General features: G+C 53.9%; 1 protein-coding gene across 5 annotated transcripts in view; it reads left to right on the forward strand.

Annotated features, from left to right (window-relative positions):
• Positions 1 to 15,947, forward strand: part of DENND3 (DENN domain containing 3) — a 73,544-nt gene that overhangs the window by 41,682 nt on the left and 15,915 nt on the right. For all 5 annotated transcript variants that reach the window (XM_032246723.1, XM_032246730.1, XM_032246738.1 and 2 more), the window contains 4 exons: positions 5,984 to 6,243; positions 7,911 to 8,081; positions 9,348 to 9,477; positions 11,949 to 12,056. In XM_032246723.1, the coding sequence (XP_032102614.1) occupies positions 5,984 to 6,243; positions 7,911 to 8,081; positions 9,348 to 9,477; positions 11,949 to 12,056 (669 nt within the window). The remainder of the gene's footprint in view (positions 1 to 5,983; positions 6,244 to 7,910; positions 8,082 to 9,347; positions 9,478 to 11,948; positions 12,057 to 15,947) is intronic.

Below are 15,947 nucleotides of genomic sequence, written 5' to 3' on the forward strand. Positions count from 1 at the left end.
TGTGTGTGTGTGTGTGTGCGCCTGTACCCCTCCCTGCGTGGTGAAGCATGTGTATGAGAGAGTGTGTGTGTGCGCGCCTGTACCTCTCCCTGTGTGGTGAAGCGTGTGTGTGTGCGTGTGTGTGCGCGCACCTGTACCTTTCCCTGCGTGGTGAAGCATGTGTGTGTGTGTGTGTGCGCGCCTGTACCTCTCTGCATGAAGCATGTGTGTGTGTGTGTGTGTGTGTGTGCTCCTGTACCTCTCCCTGCGTGGTGAAGCCATCAGATTGTGTGCTTACTGGTCCCAGTTGTTGAGTCGGATGAGGGTGAGCTCAGAGATTCTGTGGTCATTTCCTGTGCCGTGCTTCTGAGACATTGAGATGATGCGCCAGCCGAGCAGGGCGGGGTGGGACCCCTTCCACTGAGCTCCCGTGGATGATGAGCACCACCTAGGAGCTACCTGGGGGCAGGGCAGGGGCTGAATCCCACTGGGGTGACTATTCTCACATGACGCGAGTCCAGGGCACGCATGGTGGCTCCTCTGTGTCTTAGGCCAGCTGCTTCTGTCTCTCCTCTGTGGCCTGGAGCAGCCCGCTGTCTCCTGGTCATGAGCTGGCCTGTGGGCACCAGCACCACTCTTCTCCCTGCAGGAAGAGCAGGCTCCATCCTTCTTTTAAGGCACCCCCCCTCCCCGCCACAACTTCTGTTTTCCTCTCATTGGGCAGAATCGTGTCATGTGGCTGCCCAGTTGCAAGGGAGCCCTGGAAGGGGGGTTTTGCAGTGGGTGCGTGGGCCCTGTCCAGCAGACCTGGCTGCTTGTGATAATGCCGTCAGTGATCCTGCTGTCACTTTGGACTTTCTTACATTGCTGATTTGGCTAACACTGCCAGAATGGTCTTGATTCTGGGATATGTGAGCCTGAAGTTACCAGTGTAAAGTGGCACCTAATATATGTTTTGACCAAATGTGCATTTGTTACATTTGTTAAAAAAAAACAAAACAAGGTTTGGTCAGAGCTCAATGTCACCACCTTTGGGTGAATTTACATGATATAAGAATACACCTGAGATTTCGTTTAAAAAATTCTCGCAGTTTCATCATTACGTACTTTAATGGGAAAATCTGCTATTCACAGTGCAAGGCCAGTATGCTCCCTGTTGCAGCTGCCTGTGAGGCGGCTCTCTCAAGGGACGTTGACGTGTGTGCCACCTCTAGTGTGGTCAGGCAGGAGCAAGACGTCCATGGCCAGCTCCAATGGTGACGTCGCCTGCACGCCCCTGAGCTAAGCAGGAGCAGTTGTATTGGAGGCGTGTGGGTGACGAGAGAGGTTAACAGCTGCTTTTTGTGTGAAATTGGAGACAAATGAGGACCAGCCATTCTGCCCACATGGGTGTGTACGATCGTGTGCATGATAGCTGATGTGCACAGTGGTCATAAGTGTGCACAGTGTTGGTGTGTATGCGTAGTAGCTGTGGGTGTGCATGGTGCTGGGTGTGCACAGTGGTTGTGGGTGTGCACTGTGGTAGATGTGCACAGTGTCTGGGTGTGCAAAGTGGCCATGGTGTGCACAGTGGCTGTGGGTGTGCATGGTTTCTGTGGGTGTGCTGCACAGTGGGTGTGCACAGTGGCCATGGTGTGCACAGTGGCTGTGGGTGTGCTGCACAGTGGGTGTGCACAGTGGCCATGGGTGTGCATGGTAGTGGGTGTGCATGGTACTAGGCGTGCACAGTGTCTGTGGGTGTGCACTGTGGTAGGTGTGCACAGTGGGTGTGCAGTGTTTGTGCACAGTGACCATGGTGTGCATAATGGCTGTGGGTGTGCTGCACAGTGTGCACAGTGGCCATCGGTGTGCACGGTAGTGGGTATGCATGGTGCTGGGCATGCAGTGTCTGCAGGTGTGAATTGTGGTAGGCGTGTACAGTGTCTGGGTGTGCACAGTGACCATTGGTGTGCACAGTGGCTGTGGGTGTGCACCATGGCTGTGGGTGTGCATAGTGGCTGTGGGTGTGCATGGTGTGCTGCACAGTGGGTGTGCAGCGTCTGGGTGTGCACAGTGTCAGTGTGCATGGTGGGCATGCATAGTGGATGTGCACACTGTGGGCATGCACAGTGGTGGATGGGCACAGTGGCCATGGGTGTGCATGGTGCTGCGCGTGTGGTGACTGGGTGTGCACAGTGTCTGGGTGTGCACAGTGGCCGTGGGTGTGCACAGTGGGTGTGCTGCACAGTGGGTGTGCATAGTGGCTGTGGGTGTACACCGTGGTAGGTGTGCAGTGTCTGGGTATGCACAGTGATAGGTGTGCACTGTGGGTGTGCACAGTGGCTGTGGGTGTGCACAGTGGGTGTGCTGCACAGTGGGTGTGCATAGTGGCTGTGGGTGTACACCGTGGTAGGTGTGCAGTGTCGGTGCACACAGTGATAGGCGTGCACAGTGTCTGGGTGTGCCCAGTGTCTGGGTGTGCCCAGTGGGTGTGCTGCACAGTGGGTGTGCATAGTGGCTGTGGGTGTACACTGTGGTAGGTGTGCAGTGTCTGGGTATGCACAGTGATAGGTGTGCACAATGGGTGTGCACAGTGGCCATGGGTGTGCACATTGGTGGGCGTGCACAGGTGTGCATAGTGTCTGTGGGTGGGCATGGTAGTGGGTGTGCTGCACAGTGTGGGTGTGTGCAGTGGCAGATGTGCACCATGGTGGGTGTGTAGTCTGTGGGTGTACACTATGGTAGGTGTGCACAGTGGGTGTGCACATTGGCCATGGGTGCGCAAAGTGGCTGTGGGCATGCATAATGGTGGGTGTGCATAGTGGTGGGCGTGCATGGTGTCTGTGGGTGTGATAGTGGTGGGTGTGCATGGTATCTGTGGGTGTGATAGTGGTAGGCGTGCATGGTGTCTGTGGGTGTGCATAGTGGTGGATGTGCATAGTGGTGGGTGTGCATGGTGTCTGTGGGTGTGATAGTGGTGGGCGTGCATGGTGTCTGGGTGTGCATAGTGGGTGTGCATAGTAGGTGTGCATAGTAGGCATGCTGCACAGTGTCTGTGGAGGGTGTGCAGTGTTCACTGCAGTAGGTGTACACAGTGTGTGGGTACGCACAGTGGCTGTGGGATGCATAGTGGTGGATGTGCTACACAGCATCTGTGGGTGTGTGCAGTGGCCGTGAGTGTACATGGTGGTGGGCTTGCACAGTGACCTTGGGCATGCAGTGTCTTGTTCTGCTGCAGTGCTGGTGGCGTGGTGTCCACAGGTTGGCTGAGGACTGGCGGCTCCTGCGGTGAGTGTTGCTTCCTGCCCAATGGGACTTCTTTGGTCGTGCTGCTCCTCCCTTGGTTGAGGTTTTCTGGAGCCCTGAGCGCCCTCACCCTGAGCTCAGCACTGTTGTCTGTGAGAATAAGCCTTATCAGGCTCTGGTGACATATACTTCACCCTGCCTAGCCCCAGTAACTGTGTGGACTGGGCAGCAAGAAGATTGCCCTGAGTGGCGCCAGGGGCAGGACCCGTGGCTGGGGCTCCATGCTTGGGGTGTCTGGCTCTTTCATCATCACCTTCGCTGATTCACTCTCGCTCGCTCCCCTTTTCCTGTTTCTGGGGCTTTTCCTCGCCTGGCCACCTGATCAAACAATTGTTGTATGTGATGTGATTCACATAACAAGTGCTTCTGACTTAAGCCCAGAATCTGCCTGCCACTTGCCTCATCCCTGTGATCCCAACACTTCAAGAGGCCAAGTCTGGAGGATGGCTTGAGCCCAGGAATTTGAGGCTGCAGCGAGCTATGATCATGCCACTGCACTCCAGCCTGAGTGACAGAGCAAGACTCTTGTCTCTGAATAAAATATAAAATGAAAAACATAAAATAAAAACTAAAATAAATCCAGCAACTCAGAACCCTTGGGAAGTGTAGGCTGAGGTGCCCCAGTCAGAGGCGGAGGCAGCTACATTGAATTGTATTTTCTCCCCCCAAGATGGAGTCTCGCTCTGTCGCCCAGGCTGGAGTGCAATGGTGTGTTCTCAGCTTACTGCAACTTCTGCCTCCCGGGTTCAAGCGATTCTCATGCCTCAGTTTCCTGAGTAGCTGGAATTACAGGCGTGGGCCACCACACCTGGCTAATTTTTTTTATTTTAGTAGAGATGGGGTTTCGCCATGTTGGCCAGGCTGGTCTTGAACTGCTGACCTTGTGATCTGCCCACCTCGGTCTCTCAAAGTGCTGGAATTATAGGCATGAGCCACTGCACCCAGCCTGAATGGTATTTCTAAAACAGAAGAGGGACCTTGGCAAACAGTCTTACGTATAGAGTCAAGTGAGGACGTACACGCTCTCTGTGACCTCACAGACAACCTTGCTGCCCAGCACAGGGCTGCAGAGACCTGGCCTGACAGGCCTCCTCCACCGGGCGCATAGCACCCCCATTCGCCTTCTATGACTTCTTTGTGACAGTCCCACTGGGACATAGAGAGACCCCTACTGGCGCATATTTCTCTTCTATTTGGATCTGGTGACTTGGACACTAAAGAAAATGCTTAGTAAGCAACATACATTCACCGTTTGTAAACCGATTAGAAAATGCAGGCAGGCAGAAAGAAGAGTTCGTTGGGAGTCCTGCCACCTGGTGGAGATTTGCCCATAACCGCCTGGTGCCTGCGCCGCCTGCCGCAGCCTGCCTACCAGCTCAGCTCACCCTGCGGGCCCGCGGGCCCTGTGGCTCGGAAGTGAGATTTAAGAGTGAGGAAGTTTCCTCCCGAGCTTGTGAGGCACCGACTCCCTTCACGTGGTGGTCCCCTTTTAGTTGCTGCCGTGATGACTCAGGTATCTTGGACTCAACTGTGGCCACGACAGCGGATTCCCCAGACAGACACGTCCCTGTTGCCGCTTTGGTGTGGGATCGCAGCAGGGGCGTCACGGTTGCCGCTTTGGTGTGGGATCGCAGCAGGGGTGTCATGGTTGCCACTTTGCTATGGGATCGGAGCAGGGGCATGGCGGAGCTGGAGCGTTAGCCACGTCTTTTGCTGTTTCAGACTCGGGCCTGTAGTCGGGATCTGAGGATCTGAGGTCACAGGTCCTCCCTTTTCAAGCAGTGGCCAGCAGGAAAGGCAGACCCCTGCTCTGGGCAGACCATCTGCCTGGCCTTACGGCCCAGGTCTGCCGGCAAAGGGCCTTCCTCACCATGTCTCAGTTTCCCTTTGTGAATGAGGCTGATGGTGGGGCCCACCTCCTAAGGTGGCTGTCAGGATTCAGTGGGATCCCACATAGGGTGGATTGTGGTTCTCGGGGCATAGCAAATGTCACTGGATACAGCAGTTCCTCTGCCTTATCAGGGAAGGCTCTGTGTGGGCATGTCTACCTGGGTGTCGAGGGATGGGTAGGAGTTTCCTGGTGTGAGCAGGCAGGACGAGTGTATGTGTGTTGTAACCATACGGCCTGTTTGGACTCTGGAGCCTGTGAGTGCTGCCTCGGAGGAAGGTTACCGCCTCTCAGCCGAGATGGTCTCGGTGGCAAACAACAAAAGCCAATGATTTGCTCGTAACCAGTGTGTGGAGGTTGGGCCGGTTTTAGGCGAGGCGGACCCATTGGCAAGGCAGTGTCGCCAGGGATCCGGCCTCCCTGGCATTAGCCTCATCCTAGGACTAGCTCCCCTCGTGACCTCAAGACAGTAGCCACCAGTTCTAGTGGTGAGGAAGGTCTTTGCCCCATTAGAAGAGTGTCCTTGTTCAAGGGACTTTCCTACCCAAAGCTAAGAGTTGCTGTGACTACCTGAAGCAGGCCCCACGGCCCTCCCCAAGTGGGGGAGTGCTGGAGAGGGCTTCGGGCTCAGCCTAGATCACCTGCCCTGCCCTTGACAGCTGGACACCAGGGCTGCTGGGGAAGGCTCTGGAAAAACCTTCAGGGCAGTTTCCATCTGGCACCGAGTGCTGGCGCCACCTGCTGCCGGGTTCCGGTAGTGCGCTGTTTCTTCAGGTCATGCTCCCTAGGTATGTGGCTGTAAGATACCTCTTTTTTTCTTGTCAAACTTAGGACAGCAGAAACAAATCGACCCAGAAACATTCAAAGATTTCTACAACTGCTGGAAGGAGACGGAAGCAGAAGCGCAGGAGGTCAGTCTGCCGTGGCTGGTGATGGAACACCTGGATAAAAGCGAGTGTGTGTATAAGTTGTCCAGCTCCGTCAAGACGAACCTAGGCGTTGGCAAGATCGCCATGACCCAGAAGCGCCTGTTCCTCCTAACGGAAGGCAGGCCCGGCTACGTGGAGATTTCCACCTTCAGAAATATAGAGGTAAGCACAGCACAGCATGTGGCGCCGGATCCCACCGTGTTTAGGAGGCAGATGGCCAGAGCAGGCCCTGAGCTCTCTGCCAGCCATGCCAAGTACCAGCTGCAGCCCTTCTGCAAACCACCTGCCTTCCTGTCCCCCGGTTTGCTCATTTGTAAAGCAGGAATAAGGCTGACACCTTCTCAGTGGGTGGTGTGGATTGAACGATTACATATGGAACATGCTTAGAAGGGTAACTGATTTTCTAACTGACCGTCATCTGGGAGGCACGGAGTAAGAAGCAGGGCAGGCTCACATTCTAATTAGGGACAGCAGATGTGAGTTCATCCATGAGATATTCACTGAGAAACTGCCGTGTGCCAGCCATGGTGAGCTACAGTAGTTCACATTTTCTAGTCACGTTCGTACCTGGTTCAAATAAAACATAACACATTTATTTTATAACAATTAAAAAATCTTAGAACAGTTTTTGTTTTTGTTTTTTGAGACAGGGTCTCACTCTGTTGCCTAGGCTGGAGTGCAGTGGAATGATCTCGGCTCACTGCAACCTCTGCCTCCAGGGTTCAAGCAATTCCCTCAGCCTCCCTAGTGGCTGGGATTACAAGCGCCTGCCACCACGCTGGACTAATTTTTGTATTTAGTAGAGAGGGGGTTTCACCATCTTGGTCAGGCTGGTCTTGAACTCCTGACCTCATGATCCGCCTGTCTCGGCCTTCCTAAATGCTGGGATTACAGATGTGAGCCACAATGCTCAGCCTCTTCAAATGGTGTTAACATTATACTTTAAAAGTAGTCGTTTTCCCTGGCGAGGAACTCTGAACTTCATCCTGATTCACCTTACGCCTTATAGTTGTTTTCCCAAATTTAAGGGGACTGTAAGAAGCGTGTCAGACACACAGATGTTTTTTTTTGTTTGTTTTGAGATGGAGTTTCACTCCTGTTGCCCAGGCTGGGGTGCAATGGCTTGAACTTGGCTCACTACAACCTCTGCCTCCTGGGTTCAAGTGAGTCTGCTGCCTCAGCCTCCTGAGTAGGTGGGATTACAGACATGCGCCACAATGCCCAGCTAATTTTGTATTTTTAGTAGAGACAGGGTTTCTCCATGTTGGTCAGGCTGGTCTTGAACTCCTGACCTCAGGTGATCCCCCCTTGGCCTTCCAAAGTGTTGGGATTACAGGCGTGAGCCACCGTGCCTGGCCAGATATGTGAATGTTTTATGTGATCAGCTGCTGAGTAGTCGCAGAAGCTGGAAAGGCAGCCAAGCCACAGCCGCAGCCACGGTAAGTGCTCAGCCAGTAGATCTACTTCTGGCTGTTTTCTTTCAGTTTATTTTTTTTCCACAACTGCTTTGCCAGACATCCTTCTAGAATTCCAAAGAAAGGTAAATAAGTACCAGGAAAGGGAGATAGAAGTTAAAAAAGAGAGTAAGAAATATTTCAGGATGTGAAAGAATGCACCGCTTTCAGACATGGTGGACGAGCCCAGCTGTGTGGAAGGGTGCACCTGTTCCCACGGGAACGCCGTCCCTTGCCCAGGGCCCTGCCCTCCACATGCTGGCAGGGTGCATGCCTGCAGCCCATCTGCCCTCATTCCAGAGCCTGCTCTGCTGCTTTCTGGTTAATCCACGTGTTCTCTGAGTGTGATGTTCTAACTCTTTTCTGCCTCTGCAGGAGGTCAGGAACACCACCATCGCCTTTCTGCTGCGGAGAATACCCACCCTAAAAATCAAAGTGGCATCCAAGAAAGAAGTCTTTGAGGCCAACCTGAAAACTGAGTGTGACCTCTGGCACCTGATGGTGAAGGAGATGTGGGCTGGGAAGAAGCTGGCCGATGACCACAAGGTGGGAGACACGGGTCCTCTCTTCCCTTTGCTGTGGCTGCCTCAGGGCCTCTCGCCACTGTGGGTCCTCTGGGTGCTCAGCTATGAAAGCTTGGGCTCAGGTCCAGGTGTCCTAAGCAGAGGAAGTTTGTCGGACACCATCTTGGCAGAAGCACCAAACGTGTCGTGGCCTGTGTGGCCCAGCAAGAGGCCTCTTGGCACCAGGGAAGGATGTGATGAGAAAACGCAGGGCGGGCTGGGCAGGTGTGGGCGCTCCACTGCCCACTCCAGGCTGGTGCCGTCCCCAAGAGTGGGGCCGGAGGCTGGACAGTGCTGGTGCCGTCCACACCCGCAGGCCGGAGTTGGGTGTTTTGGGCTCCCCTGCTCTGAGCAACTCTTCACGGTCACGGGATTTGGAATTTGGCAGGTGTAGTACTGCATTCCTCCCACAGGGTTAAGATGATTTTCTAGGGATTGTTGTACTTTCGTTTACTTTGGGCCAAATTGATGGCTTTGATATCAAATGACAATTGCATATTAATGAAGGGAACCATGGGCGGTGGCGTGTGGGGGCATCTGTGCTGCTCAGTGGCGGGACGAGACGGAAGATGCCTTAGAAAACGGCAAAGACTCTGGGTGGGGTATTCATACCAAGGGCACAGTTCATCTGGTTATGAAGAGGGTACAGCCCCGCTCATCCTCAGAACTGCCGGGGATGATGGCACCCCACAGTGGCGGTGCTGGGGAGAACAGACCGGGCTGCTGTTACTACAGATAGTTTCCCGTCACAGGGCGGAGGGCGACTGGGTCCCTTCTGAGATTCCAGTGCCCTGTGGCTTCTGGCCCAGCCATCTGATGCTACACCCACTGGCTTATGTAACATAAACCAGCATAGTCAAACCAAAGCCCTGGGCCCCTGGACTGTCTTTGTAAGTAGAGTTTTACGGGAACACAGTCCTGCCTGTGTGTTTATGAAATGTCCCTGGGTGTTCCCATGCTGCAGGGGCAGGCCGCCGAGATTGCCCAGAAGGCCTGAAATGCCTCCTCCTAGCCCCTTCTAGAAAACACAGGCTGACACTGGTATAAACACTGGTATAAACAATCAGTGTTTGTCTTAACTAAGAGAAAAAATATATGACATAAAATTCAAATCCATCAGCGATTTAAACTTCATGTTGCTTTGAAAAAATGCATTTTGGAAGAATTGTTCTATGTGATGGGACAAGCTCTCCAGTGAACGGATCTTAGTGATTCTTGCTGTTCTGAAACACACATGTTTCTGTCCTAGGACCCGCAGTACGTCCAGCAGGCGCTCACCAATGTCTTGCTGATGGATGCCGTCGTGGGCACGCTGCAGTCACCGGGCGCCATCTACGCTGCCTCCAAGTTATCTTACTTTGATAAGATGAGGCACGAGTGTAAGATAAGCGTCCTGATGACGCCTTCAGATGTTATCTGGTCGCTGTTTGTGTTGTAGAACCGAGCCCAGATCTCTGCTCTGTCTTTTATTCTCGTAATTCACTTTCGAATCGCGCACGTTGTCCAGCAGCTTCCTTCCTTTGCTGCATGGCGCACCTCGGAGCCCCTCGCTCATCCATCCAGCTGGGGCACCTCGTGGCTTTCGCTCCAGGGCACACTGCAAGCATTTGTGGTGGTTCTTAGTTGCAAACAACAGCCTTTCCCCTGGCCGGCTGAAGCAGAGCAGAGACCAGTGGGAGGCTGTGGAGCGGCTCTTGGATTCTCTGATGGGGGAGAGTGGTGTCTGGGGCTTGCAGTTAGGACAACACCCGCTGAGAAGCCAGGAACCTCTGCACAGCTAGCCTGTGGACGGATGGGGTTCACCGCTGCGTGGGTGAGGAGAGGCCCCGAACGTCAGGATCCACCTTTTTCTTGATTGGGTCAGCTTCCCCAGACAGGAATCCGCGGCCCGTCCTGTAGATTTGCGTCTGGTGCTCGCATATTGGATGCCGTAGAGGCTGGTGCTGGACTCGTGTTTTTTATTGTGAGAGGTGCTTTTCAAGCCTAGGGTTTTCTGGTCCTTGTGTGGCCGAGCGATAGACATTGTTTGGGTGAAGGGCATTTGGTCTGTCCCTTCCTCAGTAAGTGGGCATGGGCATGGCTTCTGCTTCGTGGCTGTGGTGACCAGTGCTGCTGTGGGCATTCATGGCAGGCTCTGCTGTGGACATTTGTGTTCATTTCCCCTGGGCATAGATCTGCCGACTCTGGCTTTTTCAAAGGTTGCCCTGGAATTAGGAACAAACCCCACTTACATGTTTATTTGCTTGGGCACAGTTTGCTTTCTTTGTGGCATCTGTCACCAACTGCAGGGCCTCTGCCACTTTCTGGGCACAGAATCCCTCTCCCAGGTGACCCAGGGGGCCCTTGAGCTGTGGCAGCAGTCGGCAGCCTCAGGCACCTGTGTCCCCACGAGGCCGGCTGAGTGGCTTGAAGGGGCTTTTGTCTGACAGACCTAGAAACAGACCTTGATTGCTCTTTTTTTTTTTTTCCTTGGGAGCAAAAATCAAACAAATCCCCTACTTCAGCTGTTGATCTCATTCCAAACTCATGACTAATCTGTGTCGAGCGTTTTATAGGAAAGCCTTCTAACGCCTCTGTCCGCAGCGCGTGACGGCAGAGGAGGAGCCCCCATACTGGTGTCACTCGGTGTTGTGCGCTGGTTCCTGCTCCCTTGTTACAAATCCGGAAACATTTTCGTGTGCGTAAAGTGTGATGAGGTCACACTCATGGCACATGAGCCTGAGCTTAATTTAATAGCTTATGGTCAACTCATGATGGAAGGTCTCAGACTGTACGGAATGAAATAATAACCAAAGATGCCATAATCCGAGGCAGCAGCTGAAGAGGCATTGGGTGTGGCCAGCTGGCTTTCCCACAGCCCGGTGCAGCCCGCCAGCCCCTCGCGGAGTCCTGGCTGACTTCCTGCTGACGGTGTGATCTTCAGTAGATCACCACGTCAATGCGTGTCAGTTTCTTCATCTTTCTTTTCTGAAAATGGGGATAATGGGGCCAATCTCACTGGGCTGTCATGAGTAATAAAATGATGGAAAAGAAGCACTTAAGGGGCAGGCCCTGGACGGCAGGGACTGAAGGAGTCCCAGATGTGGGAGACTGAGGCGCCCCAGGGGCCCGGGCAGGAAGGAGGGTCTGTGTCAGAGCAGGCTGGCCCCAGGGGCCTGGGCAGGAGGCTGCTCTAGGGTTTGCCTGGAAACGTGGGTTGGACTGGATTGGATAGCAAGAGAGGAGTGTTAGGACATCCTGGGGAGCAGTGGTTTTGCACCTACTCCCTGTGGAGAGGCATCTGGCAGCGCCTGGGGAGACCTGTGGTGGTGCGTGAGGTGCTACTGGCATCTAGTGAGGCTCCATGTCCCACTGTGCACAGGACGCCGGGCATTCGCCCACAGCCGGGCTCATCCGGCCCAACACGACCCGGTTCTAGGTTGGGAAGCTGCGCGCATGGGTTAGTGTCTGGGTTTCATCTTGGGAAGGCTTCGTTATCGAGGGAAATATGATGTCTCTGCTTTGCTGGGTGCTGTGTGATGTTTGGGTATGGCCAGAGAGCAGATCGGACGGCTCAGGAGCAGAGAAGAAGGCTGTGTTTAAAGAAAGGCGGTGCGAGGCACAGGGCCATGGAGACGTGGTGTGGACACAGGTGGGGGATGCTCCTGGCCAATCGCTCGCAGGGCAGCCAGGAAAGGAGGCTGAGGATGCGTGGCTTTCCTTTAGTGCCCGGGGCCCAAGAGAGCTTGCCTTCACAAATGACGTTTTGCCCGCAGGCTGGTTTTCTGCAGAAGTCAGAGCGCATGGGGCTGTGGGATTGCGTGTTTCCTCAGGCCTGCAGCAGTGACGCTCCACACATCTTGTCTTTCAGTGCCCATGGCGCTTCCGAAGACAACCTTGGAAACTCTGAAGCACAAAATCAACCCCTCAGCGGGCGAGACGCTCCCACAAGCGGTGGACGTGCTGCTGTACACTCCCGGTGAGGCCCCTCTCCTGCCCTTCGCTGCTCGCTTTCAGACGACCTGATGAGCTCAGGTTTGGGTTCAGGGTCAGCCCTGAAGTGAAAGGGGAGCCAGTGTCATGGGGTGAGTGGGGACAAGGAGCCTGCTGCTTTCTGAAGTAAAGTGCTGAGTGACAGGTGTGTGCAGCTGGCGTGACCGCTCCATGGACTCAGCCTCACGATGCCCAGAGCCAGGAGCCGTGGAGGATGGAAACCGGGCCAGCACTTGAGCTCCCCCCAGTGCCACCATCCCTCACCTTCTAGAGCAGTCGAAGGTCATACTAGCATTTTCTTTTTTGAGATGGAGTCTCACTCTCTCTCGCCCAGGCTAGAGTGTAGTGGTGCAATCTCGGGTCACTGCAACCTCCAACTCCTAGATTCAGGCGATTCTCCAGCCTCAGCCTCCAGAGTAGCTGGGGCCCGGGGTGCCTGTCACCATGCCGGGCCAACACACTAGCACTTTCTAAAGCACTCCTGCCCACGTGTTTCCCCAGAAGCCCTTAATCGCATCCTCTTGTCAGTGTGGTAAGGTGATGGTGCCTCTGATGTGTGCTGTCCTAGAAACTGACCGACGTGGAGCCTGCGTGGCCTGAGTGCCTGCTGCTGGTGCCTCTTCTCCGCTGGGTGCAGCTGCACCTGCCTCCTGTGCTCGGCTCTCCTGGGACCCTGCGTGCCGCAGCAGGGTGGTGGCAGGAGAAGGAAGTGGGCGTGGCCAAGGGTCTCCATAGAAACAAAGATGGCTGTCATGTTGCATGTTTGAACTGTGGGAAACACTTATTTAATTCTGGCTTATGGAGAGTGCAGCAGGGAAGCTTATGCTGAGGGTTCATGGTGTGGAAAACAAAGGAGCACAGTTCTAGGCAGAAAAGATTTTTATTTGTTGTTGATTTTTAATTTTTTTGAGTCAGGGTCTTGCTCTGTTGCCCAGGCTGGAGTGTAGTTGTGCAATCACAGCTCACTGCAGCCTCGACCTCCTGGGTTCAAGTGATCTTCTTGCCTCAGCCTCATGGGTAACTGGAACCACAGGCGTGTGTCATCAGACACAGGCACGTGCCACCAAACCCAGGTGATTTTTAAAAATCTGTGTAGAGATGGGGTTTCGCTATGTTGCCTAGGCTGGTCTCGAACTCCTGGGCTGAAGCGATAACCCCTCACCTGGCCTCCTCAAGTGCTGGGATTATGAGTGTGAGCCGCTGCACCCAGCCCAGGAGGGATTTTTAAAATCGTCACTTTGTTGGTTGCATCTGCATCTGCAGGAGTTGCCCGTAGGCATCATGGATGCGCCATTACCACGTCTTACAGGCGGTGTCCACTTCACACAGTGCCTGGCCATTCCCACACGGAGCTCCCACTTCAGATGGGCAGAGAGGCTGTGTGTGAAGCGATTTCCCTGTAAGAGAGTTTTCTTTCTTTACGGCCTGCCAAGAAACCCAGGAACGCGACAGACCCTGTCTGAGCGGGCATGCAGCATCCTCAGGGCTGTCTGCGTGAGGCTTACTGGCTAAGCTGGCTCTGTGCCAACTTCGCTGGAGATAAATCTGCAGACCAAGACACTCTGGCTGTGGCATCTGAATCCACGGTACTTTTAGGTCCCGGTTGGTTTCCCTGAAATGAAACTGACTTTGGACTTCCCATTGTGATGGGCAAGGGGTTCAGGTGGCTGCCCCTCCGGGAGCATCTCTAAGGCCCGCAGAGATGAACATGGAAGCCGCCTTTTCCTGTGGCTGCTGATTCTGGAAGGGGTGGCCGAGAAGCCGGTAGCCAAGCAGGGATTTGCAAGCCTTGTGGGGCTATAGGGACAAGTGGTGGGGTCAGGCCCCCTCATGAAGGGGGAGTCCTGTTACTCCCTTTAGCTTGGGGCTGGGTATCCACCAGGTTTGGAGGAGTTAGGTTCGGAGGAGTTCAGCCACAGGCCAGCCCAGGCTCTGCTTGGGGGAGCGTGCCTCTCAGAGAGGGCAGTGTCTCATCCATGGGGGCAACAGACCACTGGAATCGCACCCCAGAAAGACCGGGAGGCCTGCTTTCCCGACTCAGGACAGAGGCGGCACTGCAGGGCTGGGGGATGCTCGAATATCCTCAGGGGAAAGGTGAAATCTCACCCCTTCGGACCGCACGGGGAGCAGGCCCCAGGGGGCTGAAACCTAAACGTGGATGGTAACGGCAGGCAGACGTGAATAATGAAAGCAAGCACCCTTCTAGCTGATAGAGCAGAAGAACATTTTCATGACTTTATGGTAAGGAAACAATTCATAAATTGTGTATGAAAATATCAACCATAAAGGAAAAGAATAGTGAATTAGACCATATTAAAAGCAATGATTTTATTATTTTTATTTTTTCTGAGACAGGGTCTGGCTCTGTCTCCCAGGTTGGGGTGCGGTGGTGCGATCACGGATCACTGCAGCCTCTGCCTCCTGGGCTCTATTGATCCTCTCCCGTCAGCCTCCTGATTAGCTACACTACAGGTGTACACCACTATGCCCAGCCAACTGTTGTATGTATTTTTTTTGTAGAGATGGGGTTTTGCCATGTTGCTAAGGCTGGTCTTGAACTCCTGAGCTCGAGCAGTCTGCCTGCCTGGTGTCCAGAGTGCTGGGTTACAGGTGTGAGCCACCACAACTGGCCAAAAGCAATGACTTTAGAAAGACGACACTTTTTTTCCACCTTTCCAGTGAGCTGGTTTAATTCATGGGGATACAGAATTGAGGGTGCCTCCACCCAAGAGCACCCTCTGGCCGGCTTCTGGGCTGGTTTCCCTTAAATTCACAGCTCAGGTGGGAAGGATGGGGTGAGAAACCACTGAAGACATGACGTGCCACTGTCAGACTTTTTTTTTTTTTTTTTAATAAAAATTTATTCTTGAATGTGCAGCAGGGTAACGCTCAGTCTAGCTGAAGGTGGTGAGAGCTTCCTGGCAGGGTTGCAGGTGTTGAAACAGGAGTGGAGGCCGGGCTGCCGCCACTCAGGCACAGGGAGCTGCGTGCCTTGCGCCAGGGGTCTTAGTTCCACCTGTGGCCGGGCCTCCCCGCGGCCTGTGCCTTCCGCCCCTGGAGGTTCTGGTTCGCTTTGTTTTCTGCCAGAAGCTCCTCATTTCTGTCCCTCTCCTGGGCCTGCTTCTTGTGCTGTCGTGGAGGCTTCATGCCATCTTCACGGCTGGACACGGCATTTACGGCCCCTTCCCCAGACCCTGCCATCCCAGTTTCTAACTTACACTTTCACTCTCTTCAAAAGCCACTTTGAAGCAAGTGAAAGTGTAAGTTACAAACTGGGAAGGCTCTTGAAAGTGGGTGCTGCCAAAATCGTTGCTTTTAATGCAGTCAGATTCACCAGTCTTTCCTTCATGGTTAGTATTTTTATATGTAATTTATGAATACAGCACCATGGAGTCAGTTAGGGGCTCGATCCAGAACACCGGAACAGCTGGCTGGATGAGCCTGTGGTCCCAGTGAGGCGGAAGTGTGACTGGAGCCCTGGAGTCGGAGCCCGCGGTTTGCTGAGATCGTGTCTGTGAACGCTGCTGCGCTCCCGCCTGGGCGGCATGGCAGGACCTTATCTCTAAAAAAATCTATATATAATAACAGCAGGACAGCTGCAAACTAAGGAGAGTGGGACACAGACACTTCCCACAAGAGGGCATGGGAATGACCAGCTAAAGGCAGCAGGTTAGAGAAATGCGATTAAATGATGAGCAATTAGAGAAATGCGATTAAACCACAGTTTGAAAGCGCCACACCCTTAGAATGGCCAAAATTAAAAAGCTGTTGTTGGGGAAGACGTGGAGCCGCTGCTCATGAGATGGCCCCTGCCGCCGTCTCCAGCTGCTCTCCCTCCCTCCCTCCTTCCCTTTCTCCCTCCCTCCCTCCCTCCTTC

This window comes from Sapajus apella, unplaced genomic scaffold, assembly GCF_009761245.1.
Source record: "Sapajus apella isolate SASKATOON/1434 unplaced genomic scaffold, GSC_monkey_1.0 scaffold3, whole genome shotgun sequence".
Taxonomy (NCBI): domain Eukaryota; kingdom Metazoa; phylum Chordata; class Mammalia; order Primates; family Cebidae; genus Sapajus; species Sapajus apella.